At 59.0% G+C, this 24,068-nt stretch overlaps 1 protein-coding gene and 1 long non-coding RNA gene across 2 annotated transcripts; both read left to right on the top strand.

The window, feature by feature from the left end:
- On the top strand, positions 1 to 20,259 carry GNAI2 (G protein subunit alpha i2). The gene is made up of 9 exons (XM_072786141.1): positions 1 to 174; positions 14,154 to 14,196; positions 14,461 to 14,602; positions 14,775 to 14,935; positions 17,212 to 17,340; positions 17,741 to 17,870; positions 17,950 to 18,103; positions 18,445 to 18,659; positions 19,238 to 20,259. Exons 1-8 carry the CDS (start codon positions 57 to 59, stop codon positions 18,633 to 18,635), a joined length of 1,068 nt encoding a protein of 355 aa, XP_072642242.1. The 5' UTR covers positions 1 to 56; the 3' UTR covers positions 18,636 to 18,659; positions 19,238 to 20,259.
- LOC140610281 (uncharacterized) lies at positions 182 to 4,172 on the top strand. Its single transcript, XR_012012007.1, has 2 exons — positions 182 to 2,756; positions 2,990 to 4,172. It is a non-coding gene; the product is annotated as an uncharacterized lncRNA (long non-coding RNA).
- Positions 20,260 to 24,068: the final 3,809 nt, after the last annotated feature.

Raw genomic sequence — 24,068 nt, 5'->3', positions numbered from 1 at the left:
AGCCGGGCCGGGGGCCGTGCGGGGGCCGGGCGGCGGCCGGGCCGGCGGACGGCGGGATGGGCTGCACCGTGAGTGCCGAGGACAAGGCGGCGGCCGAACGCTCCAAGATGATCGACAAGAACCTGCGGGAAGACGGGGAGAAGGCGGCGCGGGAGGTGAAGTTGCTGCTTTTGGGTGAGGCCGCGCCCTGCTCTGGGACCCCCGATTCCCCGCCCGAATCCCCAGACGAGGACTTTGACCTCCAGACTAAGGGCCTTCAAGTCCTGACCTCACCCCCTATACCTGGACTTGAACTCCCAGACCCCGCCTGGCCAGGACACCCAAATAATGGTTCAAAACTCTGGGTTGGCCTAGATCTCTGATCGGAAGCCCAGACTGTAGATCAGACCCTCAACTCGCAGACGCCTAACCCCCAGACCCAGAACCTGCTTGACCATCGACCCTTGCTGACCAACCTCACAGACCCTCAGAGTCCCCCTGCCTTGTCCTTCCATCCTTCTCTGGACTTTACTCAAAAACCCAGAACCCCACTTGCCCCCACCCTCAGGCACCACCTGTTTCCCCCACCTGCTCACCTTGTTCCTATTGGGCATAAATATCCATGGGGCCCCTGCCAGCCCCCACCTCCCTCCTTCCCGCTCTTTGCCCCATCCCTACTCTGAACCCTGTATCCTCCACCTGTGCACCCTGACTCCAGGGTACTTCTTCAGTGGAAACTGTGATTGCCCATGAGCCCTCTCTCCTGCCAGAACCCCTAAACCTTTAGATACTCCTCCCTCCATCTGGCCCACCAGGTCGCTCTCTGCACACAGTACTACTCAAACCCCCTGCTTCTCCTCCCCTAAGTCCTTTCCCCACACTTTGGCCTTCCAGATTCCCCCACCCCTCCTGCACCGGTGGGCTGGGCCGGGCCCGGCGGGGTGGAGGGGGCCCAGACTCAGGGGCTGGACTGAGGCTCCACTGGTTGCGCTGGGGGAGGGAATCGGGCCTCAAGCTTCGCGGGGAGATTCCTCCCGCTGGCCGTTTCCCAGTTTCTAAGCCCCATCTGGGCCGGTGAGGGGGGCGTCTGGGGAGTAGGAGGGAGTGAGTATGGAGGAGTTTGGGTTGCGGCGCCTCCAAGGCCAGGGAAGATGGTGGCGGCTTGAGGGGTGGGGGGAAGTGGAAGTGGTGAGACAGCCGACATATTGCTGCCCCGGCGGGCGGGCCGAGGAGATATGTTGACGGGTGCTGGGCTTCCCGCACCCTTTCTGGGCCGAAAGGCCAAAGACTTGGCCTCCGGGAGTCAGGGGGCCTGTCAGATCCTGAGGCCCTGTAAGGGGGAAGTGGCGGACCAGCTAGATGAGGACTTGGGGGCCAGATGGAGTTGGGAGGCATCTGAGGTGGACTTTCACGAAGACTGTGGGCCTGGAAGCTGTCCCTAAGCGGCCTCCCGCCGGGAGCAGGTGCGGTGCCCGGTGGCAGCCTGATTCGGGGGCTTTGGGGTTGGGGGAGAGGTGCCCTCGCAGCAGCTCTGGAGGCTGGACAGTGTCTGTGGGGGGGTGTGGCCCCTCAGCCTCAGAGCCGCGGTGGGGTCCCCGGGCTGTGAACAGCAGAGCCTCCTTGCTGGGGGCCTGGCCGAGGGACAGTGTGTCTCCCATCTGAGCCCATCTGTTGACTGTCCCTGGGGGCCTGGCCTCAGGGGCACAGCCCAGAGGTTTCAAAATGGCATCCGTTCCGCCGCCGCTGCGGGTAGGAAGAGAAGGGGCGGGAAGGGGCGGCGGCCCAGCCTCCTGGGCTGTTTTGCGTTGGGCGCTTGCCTCTTCCTGTCTTTGCTGCGAGTGCGGCAGCACCAGTGAGTGGGTGTCGCCAAGGTGGAGGGCCCGTTGCCGCTGCCCACTGGGCCTGGGTAGGGTCCTTCTGGTATCGCTGTCCCCTGGTGCCCACCCAGGGGCCTCTGGCTGGCCCCTTCCCGGGCTGATGGGCTGAGGAGACGTGGGACTGGGCCATAGGGCCGTGACACAGAGGGCTCCTGGCCCTCTGTGCACCAACCCCATTCCACTAGTCTTGTTCCTTGGAGCTCAGCTCAGGTTTTGGGCCTGGCATCCCCTCCCACACTGGCCCGGCAGCAAGCAGGGGTGCAGGGTCTGGCTCAGCATTTTCTAGGCTGAGGAGTCCACCTCAGCATCCTGCTCCCCCTCTGGCCTTTGCTTCTTCTGTTGAATGGGCTTCCTGGGTTGGGGCCAAAGAGCGCTGGGCCCAGGATGGAGGGAATAGGGGCCCCGTGGAGGTTCCTGTTGGGGGTAGGGGATGGGAACTAAGTAAGGCCTTGCAGAGGGTATACAGCAAGGGGCTGAGAGACCTACCTCTGCCTGAAACTGCCAATCTGCCATGGCTGCCTGGGTAAGGGTCCTGGCTGGCCCATCCAGGTACCGGGAGGTGATGGGAGCCCAGCTGGGGCAGCTTCAGAGTGCTGGGTGCCTGTCCCATGTAGCGGGAAGAATTCTGTCCAGGCAACGGGACTCTTAGGTTGGGCAATTGCCAGCCTTCCCTTCCAGCCAGAACCACGCCTGCTGCCCCACCCGCATCCTGGCTCCTTGCCCTCCTGGGTAGCCCTGCTGGCGGATGGGCACCGGGGGCAGAGGCAGATGTGGTACATGCCATGAGAGTGTTTTTCCTGGAGCTTGGTCGAGAGGGGCAGAGCTGCTGATACCAGCCCTACTTCTGGGACACCCCCACCACCACCACCTAGTTCAACCTGACTGACCAACAGTTCCCAGGTGGGATGTGGGGCCTTGGCTTTGTGTTTTGGGGGAATGTCTCTGATTTGGGATGGGCTGGTGTGGGCAGCCTACAGAGAAAGGAGAGACTGTCCCTTGTAGGTTTCATGAAGACTTCAGAGTATAAATACAGCCCTTCTCTCTTGCCCCTGGCACTTTGTGTCTACTGTCCTAGCTTGGCATGCATTTCCCTTCTTTCCATCTAACTCACTCCTACTCGATTGTTCTTCAAGACTCTGCTCAGGGACCACCTCCCAGGATCCTTCCTTGACAAGGCCCCTTCAGACCAGCTGCTGAAGCACCTCCTCTGGCTCCTGGTGTTACTGCTTCCCCCATCGGAGCATCATATTTGCCTGCTGCCTCTCCTTGAGACTACAGGGGCAGGGCTGTGTCCTGTTCACCTCTGAGCCTTCTGTACCAAGCATGGAGCTTGGTGCCTATTGAATGCTTCTTGTCTGTTTGTCGAATGAACAAAGTGCTACTAGTCTGAGCTCAGTCTTGGGGATGGGTGGGTAGATGGGGGAATACAGTGACGGTCACTGAGCCTGACATATTGTGGGTAGGCAGCAAGGGCTCCACGTCAGGCCAGTGCAGTGTCTGGGATTGGTGGGGGATAGCAAGAGAGTTCTTCAGGTTGTTTCTTCCTTAACTCCCCACCTGCCCAGCTGGTTCCTCAGAGGCAGCCCTTATCCCATCCTGTGCGCGCAGAACTCTTGCAGTGCTCTGTCCTGTAAAGTCCGTAGCCTGTCAGAGGACAGAGCACGCAGTAGGGACTCCAGCTGTTCTTTTTTTTTTTTTTTTTCTTATGATAGTCACACGGAGGGAGAGAGAGAGAGAGGCAGAGACATAGGCAGAGGGAGAAGCGCTCCATGCACCGGGAGCCCAACGTGGGATTCGATCCCGGGTCTCCAGGATCGCGCCCTGGGCCAAAGGCAGGCGCCAAACCGCTGCGCCACCCAGGGATCCCGACTCCAGCTGTTCTATGAGAGTGGCTGGCCATGCTTCCTTTGGGCTCCGGCAGGCCTGCTGTCTTCGCCGCCCCAGGAGAGGCTGTCTAGCTCTCAGGGCTGGGACCACCCCGCAGCCACGGGGTTCAGGCCAGAGCAATGCCATGGCAGTGCTTGGCCTGGCCAGTGCAGGGACTGTACCTACAAGGCCTCAGGCTTACCAAAAAAAAAGGGAGTTCTGGGGTCTCTGTCCAGTCTGTGTTTCTAACAAGTGGCCTGGCATATAGTCAGTGCCTATTAAGCATGTGTGGAAAGAATGAAGCTCTAGAGCACAGCCATGAACGGAGATAAGTAATTCTGGGGATGTTGCGCGGCTCTTGGTCTAGCTGGAGAAGGGGTAGCCTGGGATCCTGGTTGGTGGAGTAATGAATGGGAAGAGACTGTGAATGGAGTGAGGGTGGGGGTTCTCTGAGTGGCTTTGAAAAATGAGCAGCATTTGCCAGGCATAGGGATGGGGCAGAGGGACCACCTCAGCAGGAGCACTGAGGCTGAAAGGAGGAGGGCTCACCTCTTTGGACTAGCTCTTGGGATCACTCAGACGCAGGTTCCAATCCCAACTCCACCTAGTGCATGAGCTGAGAAACGCAGCGACAGGTAAAATCTTGTAGGTGCTCTGTTCCCCTTCTGTGATCTGGGAACTGGGCGGCTGCCTGCAGCCACAGGTGTTGTGGGGACAGTGCACCAAAGCCTGGGAGTGTGGAAACCAGTGAAGGAGCCGAACCCCTAATGGCTCCTACAGAGTTGAGAGTTCAGTGGGGAGGGCTCTCCCCAGCCTGCAGGCTGCCTGGCCCCAGTCTGGAGGCCCTGGGGGAATCCCCACCCCTTGCCCTCAGGCAGCTGCTCACAGCAAGTAGGGGCACCGAGGTATATAGACAATTGGTGCCAGCTGGAGTGACAGACTGTCCAGGGGACCATAGGCCCAATCTCTGGGGACTGAGCTGCCTTCCTGGGGGCCTGAGGTTGGGGATGTGGCTGGGCCCTAGGCACCAGGTGGGCTGGTACCGAGGCCAGCCTCCAGCCTACTGGTCCTCCCCGCTGTCTTCGAGGTCCGGGCTGGAGCTCATTAGCACTTGAATGGGAGGCGGGGTAGCATGGGCCTCCAGTCTCTCCTTCCCACCCCTCCCCCAGGCAGGGCCAGGCTTTGTCTTCCTGAGCAGCATTGGAGCTCCCACGCTGGGAACTGAGCTAGGGTCTCAGCCATTTCGGACTCCACCCTCTCCCCTGTGCTTGCATCTCACCCAGTCCCACCAAGCTCAGCCCCTGCCCATGACCCTAGTGTTGGTGTAGCCAACAGGAGGGACTTCTGGTTAGGAGTGGGACTGGGTTCTTCAGGGGACACCCCGAGCCAGGAGACTGGGTGAGTCAGGATGGCTTTGCAAAGGAAGTGATGCTGGAACTCCGCTGAGGGCATCCCAGGGGGCAGTGAGGTGGAGAACCCCAGATAGGGCTGAGCAGGTGGCAAGGAGAGGGAATGAATTGCCGCCATAAGCTGGAGGTGGAAGTCAAGCCAACTGGGCAGCACAGGCTTCCATGCCAGGCCCTGGGGCAGCATCAAGCCACCCACTGTGCTGAGGCGGACCCTAGGGTGCCAGATGGGGGCTGGCGTGGTCAGGGATCCCTTAGGGCATGGGCAGCCTGTCAGAGATTGGCCCTGGGCTGGCCTGAGCTGCAGGGGTCACTGGGTAACATCATTGGTGTCCTTGGCCTGCAAATGTTGCCCAGCAAGTGACAGCAGGTAGGGGTGGGGCCTCATCCCATCCCGTGGAGGTCAGTAAGCCTCCAGCATCACAGGGGCTGGCACTTCGGGTGGCTTGGACCACAGGTGAGCACAGCAGTCTCTCTTGGTCTCTGTCTCTAAAAGCCACACATTCTTTTGGCAGGAACAGGATGGAAGACACTCTGTCCACATAAGCTTTGTCCATTGAGGGACCAGGGCCTCGCCCCATCACGCCCTCAGCAGAGGAAGAGATAGTCTGACCTGGAGCCTGAGTGCTGCCTCCCTAAAACCCCTTTATGCTTTGGGAGGCAGGACTAGGCAGCTGGGGGCAGGGCCCAGGTCAGCATCTGTGAGGTCTTCACAATATCTTGGGGCAGGAGTCCCAATCTAGGAGTACAATGAGAGGGAAGGGGTCACAGCTCATGGTGTTCATCTTGGTGGTTTGAGAGAAATAATCTCCTTGGAATAAGCAAACAGCTGCTGGGTCGGGTTGGGTCTCAGCGTTGGCCTTCAGCGCACACTTCCAAGGCTTGGCAGTGAGTGCCAGGTCAGCTTGAAACAAAGCCTGAAGGTGGAATTGTCTAAAGCTTGTTGAGAAGGTATCCTCATGGCTTAGAGGATTCTGGGGTACGAGGCTGCTAAGCATCAAAATCTGCAGGGGGGTGTTGATGGTGGCACCCACTGCGCCCTGGACGGGAGGAGGGGCAGTGAAGTCTGCATGGCAGGGCTGGGCCTCTCGGGGAAGTGGTGTCCACACCAGAGGAAAAGGAGGAAGCAGCTGGAGGAGGAGGAGCCCAAAAGAGGAAGAGGCTAGAAGGCTGCTCCTACTCTGTGCTGGGGTGGGGGTGCGAGCCCTGTCAACTGGGGGATCTGGAAGGTGAGCCCCACCTGCTCAGGCTCATCTCTAGATAGCCCTCGGGGGGCCACCACTCACCAGTGGTCACTAGGTTGACGTCATTCCAGGCTCCTCTGGCCCTTGTCCTGCCTCAGCAGCCACTGCGCCCAGCATCTCAGAAAAGGTGGTGCCTTTGAGAAGGATTCCAGGCCCCTCCTTTGACCACAGGAAGTGGTGGTGGCTGGGAGAGGGACTGCAGCAGTGGGGGGAGCTAGCAGGAAAGCAGAGGGCTGCTCTTATATTCCCGAGCGGCCATTGCCCTGCAAAGCCGGAAGGCCGGCTACAGGCCCAGATGAATGCCCGGAAATGGAGCAGCAGTCCTGGGATTAGCTCACTCTGGGTTTCCCCTGTCCGGGAGTGGACAGAGGGACCTTACTCTAGCCCTGGGATTGCCCTCTACTGCTACTGTCCGCAGGGCCCGGGGGTCTGGTCACTGGGCGTCAATCTCCCCTTGGTCACAACAGCTGCTGTCTCTCATTGGGCCGTGACTGTCATGTAGGACTGGACTCTGCATGGCCTCATTGTATTTAACCCTGCGAGGCTGGGACTGACATGATACCCATTCCACTGATGGGGAAACAGGCTCGGAGATGTTATGTGACTTATCCAATAAGTGGAGACACCACACGTGACCAGATACTGACGGAGCACCTGTCCACACAACTCCCCCTTCCGTCAGGAGTCTGTGCCCCACTGGCAAGAGTTGGTCAGACGGGGGGATGAGAGTCAGATGCTATGGGTCCACGTGTCTTCTACTTATGCTTGGGGACCTGTTTAGGGGGTCGGGGGCAATTCCTCTTTTAGGAGATTGAAAGGAGCCTACCTCCTCTGGAGGCTGGGGACCCAAGAATCTGTTCATGAATGTGTTTCCTGTTCAGAGCCAGAAGTCTGGTGTGTGGCCACGGGGTGACTCTCCCAGTGCAGCTGCCCATCTGCCTCTCAGCCCACGTTCCCTCACAGGAAGACTCAGATCATTGCTAGGCCACTGAGTACTTGACTCGTCTCCTGACATTATGCTGCTCCTCCCGTAGCATAACTCAGGAGGATGGAGACTAACTAGGTCTGAGGGAGGGTCGGGGCTGTCAGAGTCCCTGACAGCTGGAGGAGGAGGCATAGTAGACCAGGTCTTGGTTGCTAGTGCTTCCAGGGTGGGGGTCCCTAAGTCTGGGAGTTGTCCGGATGAGGAGAAGGGAGGAGCTTGCCTGCAGAGGGCTCCCACTAAGCAAAGGCTGTGGTGGGCTGCCTGCAGCGCTGTGTGGCAGCTGAGTGTGTCCACAGTGTGGGCCGGCAGTAGCATAGTACGTGAGATCGGTCCTCATGCTCCTCAGCCTGTGAGTCGGAGTTTTGTGGCCTTGCCTTCCCCTGCGGAGGTTCCTAGGGGGGTCTGCTCTGTCATCAGGCCAGGCCGCAGGGGGCTGAGGAGCCTGGGGAGCCTTAGGACAGCTAGAGCAGATGCTTCAAGGACTTGCTGGGCCATGAGGCCATGCACAGAACAAAAAACCTGCATCTTTATGGCCACTCAAGACCTTGGGTCCCAGAAAGCCCACTCCCCCACCTTCTTCACTGTGTGACCTCAGGCTGTCCTTTGCCCTCTCTGTGCCCGGTCCTGAGACTGTGATGTCATGATTCTCAGCAAGGCCCCATGGCTTGTGGGCACAGAGACAAACTGTGTGCTTGGGCTGGACCTTGGGGCAGTTTGGAGTGAGTGTGAAGATCCAAGGGAGGCTGCTCAGGGCAGGCCTTGAGTTTGGCACACTCTGTGGAGGGCTACAGTTCATAGATGAGAACATTGAGGCCTGGGGGCTGGGCATCTCCCCACAACAAATCTGAAGAGAGGTGGGGTGACTCAGATTCTTCGAAAACAGCAAGGGGATTCCTTCAATGAAGAAGCATCCAAGAAGAGGAGTGTGTCAATTGGCCTGGTTCCTTGTATGACCTGGGCCCTGTCAAGCATCTCCTGGCTCCTGGAAAGGGTGAGACCTGTAGACTAGGCCAACAATGAGCAGGTCTCAGGGCCTCCTCCCTTCCAAGCTGGCCTGCCTTTGCCCAGTGCCTCAGTTTCCCTTTGTCCAGTGGGCAGGGCTCCACTACAGGGGACACGGCCCTGTCCCTGAAAGCCCTCTTCATGTCTGGTAGGTCCCCAAGCCTCTCCCTTACACAGAAAGCTCTGACTTGGGAAGAGTAGACCAGATCTTGGTTGCTAGTGCCTCCCTGGTGGGGGCATCACAAACCCCTGGAAGCCACTGGAGGCTGCCCAAGTGGTAGAGACTGGAGAGAGGGGAGTTCCAGGTTTATGAGGGCAGCTGGGGGAGGCAAGGCCACACTTGTGGGTGGGGGTGTCGCCGCCTCCTGTCCCTGCCCCCCACAGCGCCAGATCCTGATGACAGCCGCCTTGGAGGCAGTGAGGGTACCAAAGAGTAGCACCTGGAGGAAGGAAGAGACGCCAGGGGCGGGGCTTGGAGGGCCTTTGTCTGGCGGGCGCCCTCCCCCTCTCTCCCATTTCCATTGTTCCCTTGTGTGCCGGGTCTCCGGCGGCTGAGGGCCTCCCAGGCCTGGGAGAGGACTTTGAGTGAGGGTCCAGGCACCTCCCCCAGCTGCCCCTGGCCTAGGCGGCTTTTCTGGAGCAAATACTCCCCAGCCCTGCCCATGCCCCGCCTCCTCCACCGTCTCCGGCTGCCGGGCGCCCCCTGGTGGCGGCGGGGCTTGGGACCCTGAGGCCGCAGGGGAGGGGCCAGAGAGCCGAGGGGCCCGGAACCGCTGCCTGGGCCAGAGACGTGGCACCTTCCTGGGATGAGAGTGGGAGGTGGTGGCCAGGCTGCCTTTGGGGTAGGCTTCCCAGGGTTCACCCCCACCTTCTCCCTGTGCCCCACTAGGGCAGCCTGGGGGGTGGCAGTGGAGGCGGGCCTGGTACTGTGGGTTTGAGCTGGGCTGCAGCCCAAGTCTACCCTGTGGTCCCAGCCCTGCTGCTTATGAGAATCTCTGCCCTCAGGCCGCCACGTCAGCTGGCTGCTCTCCCTAGCCCCATGTGTTCCAGGGGAGCCCACCAGCGAGGGAGCTTCTGCCCAGCCTTGTGAGCACAGTCAGTGAGCAGTGTCTGCGGCAAGGCTCTGCAGCGGGAAGGAGGCCCCAGCTATGTAGCAGTACTGGCTTATGTGGAGGGGGAGTGACGAACTCAGAGCCAGAAGCCCAAAAAGGACCAAGTGGCTCTGACTGCTGTCCCATGCTACACAAGTCCCTGTAGGGAACGGCAGTGCCAAGCCAGCTTGTTAGCCACTGGTCACAGCCCTCCATGGTGCTTTGTTGGAAAGCCTCAGACACTCTCCTTCCAATGAGGTGGCCACAGCAGGCCACTCTGCAGGTTGTGGTTACAGTGACCTATGCAGCATGGCCATTGTAGGCTGCAGGAAATGAAAGGTTTGGGGTTGCCTGTGATCTTCCATAGAGGAGAAACATAGTGATGTGATGATAACTTTTATCTGAGCGTTCACCGTGTGCTGGGCACTATGAGAAGCTCTTTGTGTCTAATCCTCCCCTCCCTCTTGAAGGAGATAATGGTGGTGTCCTGTTTCACAGATGAGGTGCCAGAGCAAGGGCAGGAAGGGGATGAGGTTCTTGGAAACGTCAGGAAGGATCAGGGTGGGCACCAGGGCCATGGAAGGTCTGAACCTCTCTTTGGGAGAGGATCTGAGAGTGAGAGATGGGCCAGCTGGCCACTCGAGGCTTGGCAGCTTCTACAGAAGGGAAACTGAGGCCAGAAAGGACAGTGGTATGTCAGGGCCTCCCAGCAGGGGCAAAGCCTGGTCTGGAACATAGAGGGTCCAGGATTGACAGCCGTGACCTGATGCTGGGGCTGGGATGGCATCAGGCAACTCGACCAGTGGTCCCATCTCTGCTGCAGAGGCCCTGGCTGGCCTGGGCTCTTGCTCGGGCAGGTGGAGCTGTGCTGTCTCCCTTCCCCCATCTGTTCCCTCCTCTATTGGGGCCCAGCACTCCCAGAGTGGAAGCAGATGTTCTAATGCAGAGCAGCCGCTGTTGCCAGCACATCGTGGCAATTACTGCCTGCCTGCTGGGGGCCCAGCATCTGCACCCTGGGGCAAGGGCTGCAGAGGTTTCTTCTTGATGGGAAGAGGTCTGGCGCAAAAGGAGCACTGCAGCCAGCCTAGAGAGCCTCTGTGGACCCCTCTGATCTCACCCAGCTGGAGAGGGGAGCACCTGGTGGGGTCCTCTGCAAGTTGGAGACTCCCGCCACCTTCCGTCATCAGAAGCACTCATCAGAAGCACATTTGCAGCAGTCGTTTGCAGCAGTCCGGAGCCAGCTAGTGAAGACCCCTCCCTTAAGGGGAAGGTCAGGGCTGGGTGGGAAGAGCCAGGTACTCAGCATCAGCAGAGTATCAGCAAACTCCAAGCCAAGTACTAGCTTATCTGATAGGGGAGTACGGTCAGGCCCTGAAGGGATGGGGCCCTGGGGAGGGGGTGAAGGGCGGGGCTGGGACCTACGGCTCCTGGGGTGCCTCGCCCCACCTGTTCCACCATCTCACGCACCTCTACCCCTGCTCCCTAGTCTGCTTATTGTAGCTGCTCCTGGGCCATGGCTCTGCTTCTGTCCCTGTGTTCCCACAGCTTCCTGCCTGGCCACCAGCACCACACCCTTGTCCTGCTACTCACTCCTTCCTGCTTGAGTCACAGCCACTGGGAGGACAAAGGGACTGTCCCAAGTCCAGGGATGGAGGCTCCATGATTTTTGTTTGTCCACCTGTCAAACGGGGGCAGAGAATGTCCTCCTAACCCTCAAAATGTGACAGGAAGGGAGCCCGAGGCCCAAAGGGGATAGGAAAGTGGGCCCTCAGTTGGCTGGGACAGGGAGCAAGTGTCCTGGCTGCTGCCTGGTCCCCCATGTACTGCCCACCTCTGTGTCTGCCAGGTCTCCTGCTGCTAGGAAAATCAGATGCAAAGCAAGTTTGTGCTGTTATCCCTATCTCTGGGCAGGGTCATGGAACACCACGCCACTACCAGGAGAGTGGTCAAGAGGCCAGACAAGGAAACTGGTGCCTTGGGTGACATGGTCCTAAACACACAAGAGGGGATACCTCACCAAAATCTCAGGTCTCCTGTGCCCTGCAGAGGTGTCCACTCTGAGTCTAGGTTTGCCTGGCTGGGGCCGGCATGATTGATGACTCATCACTTCAGATCCTTTGCCTCTGGTCCCCCATTGGGACCCCAATCCTAGCTAAGACCCCTGATTCCTGAGTCTTCCTCTGCCCCAGGATGTGCTTCCTTTCTCCTGCTCTGTGGGAGCAAGTGTCTAGGTGGGAATGACAGCCAGGAGGTCTGGTTAGCCAGGCTAACACTGCCCTCCCTGGTCCTAGATATTTGGACCCTGGAGGATGGGCCTCTGTGGTTGGGCATCACTCTCAGACCTTCCTAGGCCCTCGCCCCATGTCTCCACTCGACAGGTGTGGCATGTCAGTGTGGGGGACTCTGCTGTTCCTCTGTCACGCACAGCCCAACAGAGAAACAGTACTGCCGTTTGACCAAGCCCATGTCCAGGGGGATGCACTGGGATAGGTGCTTCAAGTGCCTAGAGGCTGAACTGATAGAGAGGCTTGTTGCCTCACACCACCCCCCAGCCTACCCAGAGCCTGTACCCTTGGGGGCTCCCCCTCCCCGCCGCCCATTAGTCCTCTGTCCTGGGAAGCAGGCCTGGGACAGTCAGAAGCCTGGTGATACCAGGCAGCCATTGGCGTTTGTGAAGAGAGCCCAGACCCTTCTCAGGAGGCCACTGGGTTTTGGACATACCCAGCCTATGCCCTGTGAGGGACCCAGCTTGCCTCTGTTTGTCCTGGTAAAATGTAGCTCTGGGGTGGGGTGGGTACGATAAATGGAGGTGGGCAGGGGCCTTGGCAGGGACAGGGTGGGGGTGCTCTACTACCGCTTGGAGTGCACTGCAGAGATTCAAGAGCAATGTCGGCCTGGGAAGGCAGATGGTGAACCCAGCAACAGGTGCAGTTGAAGCTCGAGGACCTTGTAGCTCAGCTGCAGTACAGGGCTCTTGGGTCAGCCCTAGGAGGCCAGCGAGGTGGGCCACCCACAGGGGGGATTATGACTGCGTGACAGCAGCCACTCTGTTTCCTCATTTGTGAGGTGGGATTGCTGTGATTCAGTTGCTTAGTAGGCGTAGAATAGCATCTAGCACATAGAGGGCGCTGTTTGTGGCTTTGCCATCAGGATGCTTGCTGACACTATTCTAGTTTATGTTAGCCCCTCACCCTCTGAGATTGTCTTCACCTACCCTGAGGGATGAGGGAGCCAGAGTTCCCGAATGTAACCTCCCCACAGACCCCACCACCTGGCCTGCTGAGCTGCTCAGAGGGACAGACCTACCACAATGATCAAGAGGGTTTAGGACACACATAAATGGGGCATGGGGCACATATGCCCAGCAAAGAAAACTACCTGGGCAAATGCCTAGTGCTGGCAAGAGGCAGAGCCTGGCAGGTGCAGGTGTGATGGGCAGTGAAGGGGGAGGAGCAGAGGGATCAGTCTGGGCAGGTGCTGGGAGGGAAAGCTGGCCCCACTGAGATGTGTTCTACTTGGAGTTTAGGACAGTAAAGGAAGAGATGAGGTCCTGCCCCCACTCCCACCATCCTGTGCCTGGGAGATAGGGTAGCCCTCCTGGTCTTCACACTTCCCTGCAGACTCCCTGGGGAATGTGGGTTTCTGGGCTGCACCCCTCGAGATCTGGCTTTGTGTGTCTAGGGTGGAACCTGGGAATCTGCTTCTTTTTTCTTTTCTTTTCTTTTCTTTTCTTTTCTTTTCTTTTCTTTTCTTTTCTCTTTTCTTTTCTTTTCTTTTCTTTTCTTTACTCTTTTCTTTTCTTTTCTTTTCTTTTCTTTTCTTTTCTTTTCTTTTCTTTTCTTTTCTTTCTTCATTCTCCCTGGCCCTCCTGCAGTAGAGCCACATTTTGAGAAAGACGGGGCAGGCCAGACATCGTAGTCCTATGTGTCTCCCTGCCCATCTGAACCCTGGCTGTACAGTCTTTGGCCAGGACTACTTTTCAGTGCCTCAGTGTCCTTGTCTGTAAAATGGGAACCGAAACAATATGTTTGTGGAGCTAATAGGACAGTCATGGGGAAGAGTAGTAGCAAATCCCTCAGTAGTGGCCGAAGAGAACACAGAATGGGCCTCTGCTAGACTTAGAAACATCTTGCATCAGCCCAGAGGTGTGTACGTATGGATCCGTGTGTGTGTCTCCCAAGTCCTGGCCTCCATCTGCTTAGGGTAGACTTGGGCCATGCCTGGGAGCCAGCAGTATGACACTGTGCCCCAGCCCAGGCCCCTTGATGGTTCAGAGTATGAGGAGAAGAGGGCCTACTACACTGCTGGAGTGTGCAGGGCTGCTTCCTGCCAGCTGTGCCCAGGCCTCAGGTTGGCAAACCTACACACATGAAAATGACAGGGAGACTCCTGAGGGCTGGCCTTGTCTCCAGCCAAAGCCCCTGAGCTCAGTCAGTGGCGGGTGGGGGTGCCATGGTTTGCAGTGAAGCTTGTGGGAAGCCAAGGCTTGGGGTGAGTCCACCAGGGGTGCAGGTGGTCTAGGTTGCCTTGACCACTGTGGCCCTGCCAGCTGTACCCTTGGTAGCTTTGCTGCCCACCAGGCCCAACTGTCTCTTTCTCCCTGTGCAGTCGATGGGGAGGGGCTGCTGGCAGCTAGGCCACTGGTTAGTTATGCGTGTAGCCCCACTGGGCTGTTCCCTGACCGTCTGTGTTCTCTGTTCCAGGTGCTGGGGAGTCAGGGAAGAGCACCATTGTCAAGCAGATGAAGTAAGTGCTGTGTGTGAGAGGCAGCTGCCAAACCCTGGTTTCCCCTCTTCTTCCTCTGGGTCTGTACTGCCCCCTAAGTAATGGCCCAGCCAGTCTTCACCAGGCCCAGGACCTTGTCCAAGGCAGTCACTTATCCTCAGGTCCCAGGGGGTCGGGGGAAGTTTCCTCTTCTCTGTAATAGACCCTGCAGGCCCCAACAGCTCCAGGAGGCCATGTGTGGTTCTTGTGCCCTATGGGCCCTAACTCCTGACCCCTGGCTGCCAGGATCATCCACGAGGATGGCTACTCAGAGGAGGAATGCCGGCAGTACCGGGCGGTCGTCTACAGCAACACCATCCAGTCTATCATGGCTATTGTCAAAGCCATGGGCAATCTGCAGATTGACTTTGATGACCCCTCCCGAGCGGTATGTCCTCCCCTCAACCCCCACCTGCCTCCCTAAAGGCCTCAGAGCAAGCCTTGTCCTGGGGAACCTGGGAATACACAAGCATGGGCCCCAGGATGGAGGCGTCCCTGCCTTGGACAGGTAGGGTGGGGGGTGCTCCTGTGACTGGCTGACACCTCATCACTGTGCCCAGGATGATGCTAGGCAGTTGTTTGCACTGTCTTGCACTGCTGAGGAGCAGGGCGTGCTCCCTGAGGATCTGTCTTGTGTCATCCGGAGGCTCTGGGCTGACAACGGTGTGCAGGCCTGCTTTGGCCGCTCCCGGGAGTACCAGCTCAACGACTCCGCTGCCTAGTGAGTACTTCAAGGGGCTGGGCAGGGTTCGGGGGTTCGGGACCACAGGCTGGAGTGGAGGGCTGGAGCACCCTCAGAAAGACACTGCCAGTCTTTGTTTACGAAGCTGATGACTGTCAACCAAGGCCTTGGTGTTTTTGCCTTGAGGTGGGGGGCCTGGCATTGAAAGCCGGGAGGGGAGGAAGAGCCAGCAGGGCTGCTGTTCCTCTACAGCCAATTGAGTCTAATCTGTCTGTAGACGTAATCATTCTAAAGAGCATTTGCTGCCACCCGTGCCAAGCCCTGTGCAAGGCTTGAGGGACCCAGTGATGAGTGGAGCAGACAAATCCCTGAGCAGTGACTACTCCAGGTCGGGGTCGTGGTGGGAGTGGGGGAAGGTCCAGAGGAGGGACTGCCTCAGCCAAGTTCTGCATGAGAGATGGGCAGAGGAGAAATAGGAAAAGCTCCTTGAGGGGCGAGGGGTGGAGCGCAGCATGTACACAGTCCTGGGGGGAGTAGTGCTGGCCGCAGATGTTCAGACTGGCCGGAGGGGAAGACACCAGGAGAAGAGACTGGGAGCTGCCAGATGTCGCGTGCAGATGACAACCCAGGGCTCCGCTGGGGAGTCACGGGGGTTCTAGGAGTTCCAGAGGCCCGGCCCATAGGCTCATGCTCTGAACTCCACCCCTGAGCTACCTATCAAGAGCCAGGCCTACTGCAGGGGGCTGAGCACCCATAGAGAACAGGACAGGTTGGTGGCCAGTGCTGATGGCCGTGGGGCTGTAGGGGACATGCACAGGCTTTTTGGATTGTGTCACCCAGATAGGGAGCTGTCCTTGTGCTCATACCTGCCCCTCCCACCTCCACTGAAGTCAGCCCCTCTGTTTGCCTCCCCTTTCTCTCCTGCTGCCCATCTAGCCCTGAGCCTGCCCAGAGAGGGGCTGGGCCAGGGCCAGGGTAGGTAGGAGGCCAGCCCTGCCTGGCCCTGAGCCCTGCCCAGGCACATGGACTGATTCCCTCTCCTTACAGGGGCCTCAATGCTCTTGTGAGTGCCCCCCACAGGAACTGCAGAATCGCAGCCAAACACAACAACACAATGGGGCCTCTAGACCTCAGGGCCTCTAGACCTCAGCGCCCCACCCCCAGAGGTCACAGAGGCTCAGCGCCAGCAGAGCAGGCAGGGGTAGGCCTTGTCAACCATTAGCACCTGTGTGTCTGGGGCATTCAAGGAGATGGGGATGGGGCCACCTTCAAGGCCACTCCCAACTTGTTCATCGTGCATTCTTCATTCCCCAGACATAAAGCACCCACTGTTTGCCCAGCACTGTTCTAGGTGTGGGGGTTCAACAGTGACACAGGTCCTGCCCTCCCAGATCACCCCGGGTGGGGAGTGGATTGGAATGCTGCAGGGAGCAGTCCTTCGAGGTTGCTGGTGGGTGGTGGGTCCCTGTCTGTGGTGAGCCCTGCTGGGGAGAAGGGAGAGGCTGGTGTGGAACCCAGCCCCTAGGCAGGAGCTTCTCCAAAGGCTTCAGGGTCCAGTAAGCGGGTCATAGCACATGCGTCATGGACCCTCGTGGTCCTTCCTGTTTTTCTGTTCTGTCCCCGCATCTCTGAGGTCATTTCCCGCTGGCCCCAGCAGGCCTGCGCCAGGATTGAGACACCAGCACTGGGTCAGCAGCTCGAAGGACCCAGTCCCCAGGGCAGAGCTAGTCCCAGGGCCTGGCAAGGGGCAGTGTTGATACTAATCAAGGGAGCTGGTAATGAGGAGCCCCTGGGACTCCTGCCAAACAGGTGTCCATGCCTTCCCCCTGAGGAGCCCAAATTTTATTGGGCACTGGGCGCAGAGCCCATTGAGGCTGGCAGGCCCCAACCTGTCCAACCCCACACCAAGGGCCACAGCAGGCTACTCTGCAGTGGGTGCCATAATTGTGTCAATTAGCATCCTGAATCCCTCGCAGAAGGACTAATTTGCCCCCTCCCACCCGCCTCAGTCTGCAGCCCCACTGGCTTGGATCCGGTCCGAGGCAGGCCTGGCTCAGGCCTGGGTGCTAGGGCTTGGCTGGCCAGGCATAGAGTAGCACCTCCTCTGGGCCTATTCCACAGGCAAGAGGCGAGGGATTCTGGTCCAGTTTTTCTCGTCTGAGCAGTGAATGTAATGAGGGCAAGGGTCAAAAAGGCAAGGGCTTTGTCTGAGAAATGAGGGGATGGGAGGGAGAGGGACCTGGGTCAGCTTGCCCAGGGTCCAGGTACAGAGGCCTCATGCTGGCCCCCACTGACCCACCTGCCCCCACCTCTAGCTACCTGAATGACCTGGAGCGCATTGCACAGAGTGACTACATCCCCACACAGCAGGACGTGCTACGGACCCGTGTGAAGACCACGGGCATCGTGGAGACGCACTTCACCTTCAAGGATCTGCACTTCAAGTGAGCTGGCATGTGGCAGGGTGGCAGGGCAGGACTTGGAAGCCTTTGGGGTGACAGATGGTGGGGGGCACCCTCACCCAAGGCCTGTTAATGGCGATGCTGGGCAGGATGGGCTATTCTGGGAGTCCCCAGCCCTGCTCCGAGGTTTCTCAAGGCTGTGTGGTCGCCAGTGGGTCACCTACTCTGTTGCCTCCGCCCCCTGTGGCTGCCTTGCTGACCAAGTCTGGCCCTGCCTGCGCAGATATACTGGCCCAGAACCAGGCATAAGGCAGACAAGTATGGATAATTCCATGACAAGAGCTGCCCCACTCTGAGCCGGTGTCTGTCCTCGGCCAGCTTGTGCAATGGGGACCCTCTTGGAATTGCCTTTTCTGGAGCTAAGGTGACCTTGTGTCTGCAGGATGTTTGATGTGGGTGGTCAGCGGTCTGAGCGGAAGAAGTGGATCCACTGCTTTGAGGGTGTCACGGCCATCATCTTCTGTGTAGCCTTGAGCGCCTATGACCTGGTGCTAGCTGAGGATGAGGAGATGGTGAGAGGCCGAGAGGCCACTGGGGGGATGTGGGGGTGAGGGGCAGGGGCAGGTGCTGACCGAGCTGTCCTGCCCCCAGAACCGCATGCATGAGAGCATGAAGCTGTTTGACAGTATCTGCAACAACAAGTGGTTCACAGACACGTCCATCATCCTCTTCCTCAACAAGAAGGACCTGTTTGAGGAGAAGATCACACACAGCCCCCTGACCATCTGCTTCCCTGAGTACACAGGTGTGGGGACTGGGCCTCTGGGGAGGAGCTGGTGGTGACCAGGTGGTGCACAGGCGCCCCCCGCTGGACAGAAGGGTAACTGCAGGACATTCATGCAGGAGCTGGTGCCTCACTTAGGCTTAGGTCCTTGTGTCTGCACATAGGGCATGTACCCCTTACATGTGCACAGTCAGGAGCCCCTCTTTATACACTCAGGTGTGCATGTACACTCACATTGTCACCCCTGACACGTGCACATGTTCTATGTTTGTCTGTTTACACGACAGAACTTTCTCGTTCATGTGGGACAGGCCTGCCTATCGTACAGGTGGCACAAGTCCTCACCATTGTGTCTCCCACAGGGGCCAACAAGTATGAGGAGGCAGCCAGCTACATCCAGAGTAAGTTTGAGGACCTGAACAAGCGCAAGGATACCAAGGAGATCTACACGCACTTCACGTGCGCCACTGACACCAAGAACGTGCAGTTTGTGTTTGATGCCGTCACTGACGTCATCATCAAGAACAACCTGAAGGACTGCGGCCTCTTCTGAGGGGCAGTGGGACCTGGCAGGATGGTGAGCCTGGGGTGGAACAGAGTGGAGCCATAGAGCCTAGAGAATGGACCGGTGGGGGTGGGGAGGTTGGGGTGGGGCGGGGGTGGAGAGCCTGGGAGCCCAGGGCAGTAGGGCAGCTGGATGACTGAATGAGGGGCGCCAAGGAGGCAGCACACAGGTAGGCTGGGCAGAGGTCCTGACAGAAGCACCTGGCTGTGCACTAGGGGAGAGCAAAAGGGCTGACTTGACCTCCCTAGGAGAATATTTACCTCCTCACCCCCAAAGCCACTGGCCAAGCTGCTGGCCCCTCAGTGTGACTAGTCTGGGCTTAGCCCTGTAGTCTTTCCCTCAGAGCTATCTGAGGGTCCTGGGCTGACCCTGGCCCCATCAGCCCTGGGGGAGATGGGGAGGACTCCCGCTAGTGCTGTAGACTCCCCTCCCTCATGTAACCCAGCAACAGACCCTGGCTTCTGGGCAGCCCTTGTATCCCTGGTAACAGGGGAATGAGAAAAACGAGAGGGTCATTGTTTAGGGAGGTGGGAGGAGAGGCATACTCTGGCTACCTCCCGACTCACACTCTGACTGTCCCCCATCTCCAGGGCCACCGCCGACTCTGCTCCCCCCAGCTCCTGAGGAAGACGGGGGCAAGAGGACCACACTCCCTGCCTGCCCCCCCTTCCCCAGCTGCTTTCCCCCCTCTTTACTCTCTCTGTTCTTGGCTCCCCTGTCCCCCCGCCTCAGTTCCAGAGACTCGGGGTGGGGAGGAACTGCCACAGGCCTCCCTGTTTGAAGCCACCCCTTGTCCTAGGTGCCGGGAATGACCGCGGTACCCCCTTCCCGGGCATCTGTTTTGGTTTTAACCATTGTCTTATTCTGTGACGGGGGAAGGGAGCATATGCTGAGTCTCCCAAGGCCTGTGTCTGGAGGGGCACTCACTTCTCCAGCCTGGGACCCCTGGCTTCGCTCAACACCAGCCCCTGACCCAGCCCAAGTCCAAATGTTTACAGGGAGCCTCCTGCCCGTCCCACCCCTCCAGCCGCTTGGAGGCCCCAAAGGAAAAAGCACAAGAAGCGTGAGACGCCACCATTCCTGGAGACTACAGTCCACCTGCTCATTCTCGTAGCTTTTTAAAAAAATGAAAGTAAAGGAAAAAAAAAAAAAGATAAAACTGCAAACCTAGAAAACTTTTTAGAAAAAAACTATTTAAAACTGTCAGATCCTGACCAGCGCCCACCCAGCCCCCTTCCAGTGATTCCGTGCCTTGAGTGTGTCTGCGTGTTTACACCCATCCCTCTGCTGGCTACCCCCCGCAACCCATGCGGGCAGCTCCCCTGCCCTTCCCCGCCCTGCCCTCCACAGAATTGGGTTCCAAGGGCTGTTCCAGACAACTGCCAACATCACCGAGGGCCCCATCCCAGTGGTCCTGGGCCCTGGCTCCATTAACCTAAATGTAGCTCTTTAGCGCTAACCTAGGAACCGCCGCTGCCTGCTGAGGGCCATGCCCCTCATGCCCTTGCCCCAGGCCTGGGTCCTTCAGCGTTGAACACTTCCTTGCTTTTTTCACATGTTTTATGGAATTGTTCACCTGGTTTGAAATAATAAAATGTAGAAAGAAAAAAAATACCAAGTACTGCTCAGTAGCTCTTCCATCCAGGGCCAGAGACTGAGACTAAAGCTGCGTCAAGGTGCTAGTGACCAGAATCCTCATTTGTGGCTAGCGCCCGGGGTGCCCACTCCTCCCAGCGCCCTGGCAGCCTCGGGTTTGTGGCAGTCTTCAAGCTCTACCGGAGCCGTTCCTCTAAGGGATTCTTCTCTATGGGGAGCATGCCCAGTGAGCCTTGCAGAAGGAAAATGTGACTTCTGACCTCCCAGGCCCAAGGCTCAGAGACCACGAGCTGCTGAGCCGCTGGTATACCCTCCCCTGTTCAGGACTGGGCTTCTTGGGGTTGACTAAACAGAAAGTTGGGGTACATGTTCAAAAAGGTCTCTGCCCCAGTGGTCCCCCTCCAAACGTGGAGGGGAGTGACAGGCAGGTGGCTACACTTCAGTGTGTGGGTAGCCAGAGGCCCAGCGGCCTGGACGACGGCAGGCTTTGGTTGCATTGGGACGAAGGCCCTAGAAAGGGGGAGACTTCTGTGAGCCTATGGGGGCACGCACGCCGCTGGAGGAGACGACGGCAAATGACAAGGCGCGGAGGGTGCCTTGGGATGGGCCCTGAGCGCCGGGCAAGGCGCCTGGACTTTGTCCCGCGGCTGGGCCTCCGGCAAAGGGCTCGGCTGGGCGGGGCTCGGGGACGCGCTGCCCCGCTCCGGCCGCCAGGGGGCGCCGCAGTCCGCGCCCGGCCCCGCCGGCCTGGTCACGGAGGCTGACGTCAGCGGGTCCCGCGGAGGCCGCGGGGCACAAAGGCAGCTTTGTGGGGCAGCGACGGCTCCGCGCCCGCGGCGGGACAAAGCGGCCTGGGCCGGGGTCGGCGCCGCGGAGGCGGGGAAGGCGGGGGGGGTGGGGGGCGGGCTCCCCCCGGCCCCGCCTCCGCACACCTGCCGGTCCGCGCGCGGCCTCCGGGCCCCGGTGTTTGGCAGGAGATGAGAGGCTGGGGCCGCCCGGTCGGAAGGAGGTGGACGCCCCGCAGCCTCCGTCCCCGCCCCAGCCCCTCGGGCCTTTCCTGCTGCCGCCGCCTCCGAGGCCGCACGGAGAGCAGGACCCCGCGTCCAGCCCCGGGGCTCTGCCTTCGGCGGTCAGGCCTGGACCCGGCTGGGCCCCAGACACGCGGGCGGGGCAGGAGGGCCGGGCCGGGGCCTCGATGCCCGCCCAGCAGGAAGCCGCCGGAGATGGTTCCTTCCTTCCCTCCTGAGGGGAACCCCGCGCAGAGGGACCATTGAGAGGTCGGCATTGTCTGCCAGACGCACCCAGTGCCTCTCTCCCTGGGTGGGCTCTGCGGGATTCTGGCCAGGATCCCCCTGTACCCAGCTGCAGTGGGGCGGGGCGGGGTCCTGGCAGGCAAGGCTTCCCTGGGTGCAGACAGCTAGGCTCCCACCTGCCTTCTGCCTTCCTACCCCTGCTCCCATTTGGAGGGCATAAGGCTCCATTGTCCCAGCAGGGGCGGGGGCGGCCTTTCAATTCTTCCTTGTCTTCGGCAGTTGGGAAATTCCCAGCCTTGGGGGGCAGCTGGGGATGGCAGGGGTTGGGGGTGGCATCCCAGGTGTCCTGCACCCCAAAGGGAGGGACTCCATACGGTTGACTCCTAGGGATCCTCTACTGCCTGGAGCTTTCCAGGGCCTGAACCTCTCAGTCTCTCTCATCCCTGGGAGCAGCTGGGTGAGGGCAGCCAGGGATTCAGTGCTCCTGGACCCCATGGACGCCAGCACACTCCCCGCTTGAGAAGGCCCATCTGGGACGCCTGGGTGGCTCAGCGGCTGAGCATCTGCCTTCCGCTCAAGGCCTGATCTTGGTAGGGGGATCAAGTCCCACATTGGGCTCCCTGCGAGGAGCCTGCTTCTCCCTCTGCCTGTGTCTCTACCTCTCTGTGTCTCTCATTTAAAGATTTTATTTATTTATTCATGAGAGACACACACACAGAGAGAGGCAAAGACAGGTAGAGGGAGAAGCAGGCTCCATGCAGGGAGCCCAATGTGGACTCTATCCCAGGTCTCCAGGATCACAACCTGGGCTGAAGGTGGCGCTAAACCACTGAGCCACCCCGGCTGCCCAGTAAATAAAATCTTTAAAAAAAAGAGAGAGAAGGCTCATCTTTGTGGCCCCACCCATGGGCAGCTGCAGCTATGAGGCCTGGGACCCTCAGACCGGCAGAGCTAGGGAAGGGACCCAGGTTCTTGCTTCCAGACCAAGCTTGTGGGTCCCAGGATGAAGTGAGCTGTTGCCAGCCAGCCAGTGGAGACCTCCATGAGGCTGATCCACCTCTCAGAGGGCCCACCCCGCTCCAAATAGTTGCACAGGCTTCTGATGTGGTGGCAGCCTCAGTATTTTTAACCCATCTGCAGGGTGGGGAAACAGCTGGGAAGAGAAAGACAAGCTCTGAGAGCCCAAGGGCTTAGGAGGGCAGAATCTAGGGAGACCCTCCTCTCCCTCTAGGGAGAGGATCCAGATGGGCAGCTACTCCCCATCTTCAGCCCAGGCCCCCCACAACAGGTGGGTGGGGGCCAAGATGTGAGGGGCAGGATAGGGAGGTGCCCCATGAGTTCTGGGACTTCTGAGGCCACAGGGGCTGCCAAGTCCTGGAATGACACCCACCATGTCCCCGGCAGCCCCATGGTTCCTTCTGAGGTCAGGAAAACCTACTCCCCACCCACTCAGAGCCCCTCAAATCATTACCCCCAAAGACCCCCTCCCAGACCCAGAATTCTAGGCCAGCTGGAGAAGATAAGCACTGACTCCAGCCACCTGATCTGTGGCATGGCCAGCCAGGTCCTAGCTACCCTGGGAGTCAGGACAGGGCAGGGACAGGATCCTAGCTTCCCTTGGTTGACTTCTGGGTTCAGGCTCATTCCCAGACAACTGAGCCCAATCTTTGTGACTATTGCCTTGAAAAGAGGGTTGTCTGGGTGGCTCAGCGGTTGAGTGTCTGCCTTTGGCTCAGGGCATGATCCTGGGGTCCTGGGATTGAGTCCCGCCGCGGGGAGCCTGCTTCTCCCTTAGCCTGTGTCTCTGCCTCTCTCTGTGTGTGTCTCTCATGAATAAATAAAGTCTTTTTTTTTTTTTAAAGAGAGATCCTAGGGGCCCACATTCCCTGCCCTGGGGCTATGCATTCCCCTAAAGCCTCCTGGACACCAGAGAGGGAAAGCCAGCCCCCATCACACACACATCCAAGGAGGGCGCCAAGCCAGCTGGGTTATGCGTGCAGTGAGTGTGTCCATACTTGCCAGCCACTCAGCTCTTCAGTTAATAACATCGATGGGCACCCATGTCCAGGCGGGCAGGGGTCAACACTGTGGATCACCTTCTCTTCCCTGTCTTGGTCTTTCCCCTCGCAGGAAATAAGCCCCAAGGTTTTTATTTAGGAGAAAAATCAGTTTGCTATCCCTTCCCGTTGACTCTGCTTTCCAGCCTCACTGTGAGTGGAGGAAGTCAAGGCCTGAGGAGCTGGTGCAGGGTCAAGGAGGGACTTGGGGTGTTCCCTGTCCCTCAGTCTCCCATCCCCCCTAGGCTCAGCAGGCCCAGGAGGGTGGAAGGGCTTCCTGCAGGCATTCTGTCACCTACCACCCTGTGCTGTCCTCTGCTGGGTCCTGGGGCCCCTAGTCATGGTAGCCACCGAGAGACCTGGAGGCTGAAGAGAGACTTGAACCCCAGGCGCTCTAGGCATCTAGGGCTTCACAGAGGAGGTGACACCCAGAGAGCTGGATACTGAAGGATGAAAAAGGGAGTCTAGCAGGTGGTAAAGGGGAGGGCCTACAGGGCAGAGGGCACAGTCCAGGC

The sequence above is a fragment of the Canis lupus genome, chromosome 19 (genome assembly GCF_048164855.1).
Source record: "Canis lupus baileyi chromosome 19, mCanLup2.hap1, whole genome shotgun sequence".
Classification (NCBI taxonomy): Eukaryota; Metazoa; Chordata; class Mammalia; order Carnivora; family Canidae; genus Canis; species Canis lupus.
The sequence above is the reverse complement of the archived record's forward strand: the minus strand, read 5'-3'. Positions and strand labels throughout refer to the sequence as shown.

Bases quoted from the DNA above. Each gene is read 5' to 3' on its own strand.
- GNAI2 (XM_072786141.1), top strand. From the start codon at position 57: ATGGGCTGCACCGTGAGTGCCGAGGACAAGGCGGCGGCCGAACGCTCC. The intron at 17,341-17,740 runs GTGAGCTGGCAT...TTGTGTCTGCAG, and splicing joins TTCAAGGATCTGCACTTCAA to GATGTTTGATGTGGGTGGTC. The intron at 18,104-18,444 runs GTGTGGGGACTG...TGTCTCCCACAG, and splicing joins CTGCTTCCCTGAGTACACAG to GGGCCAACAAGTATGAGGAG.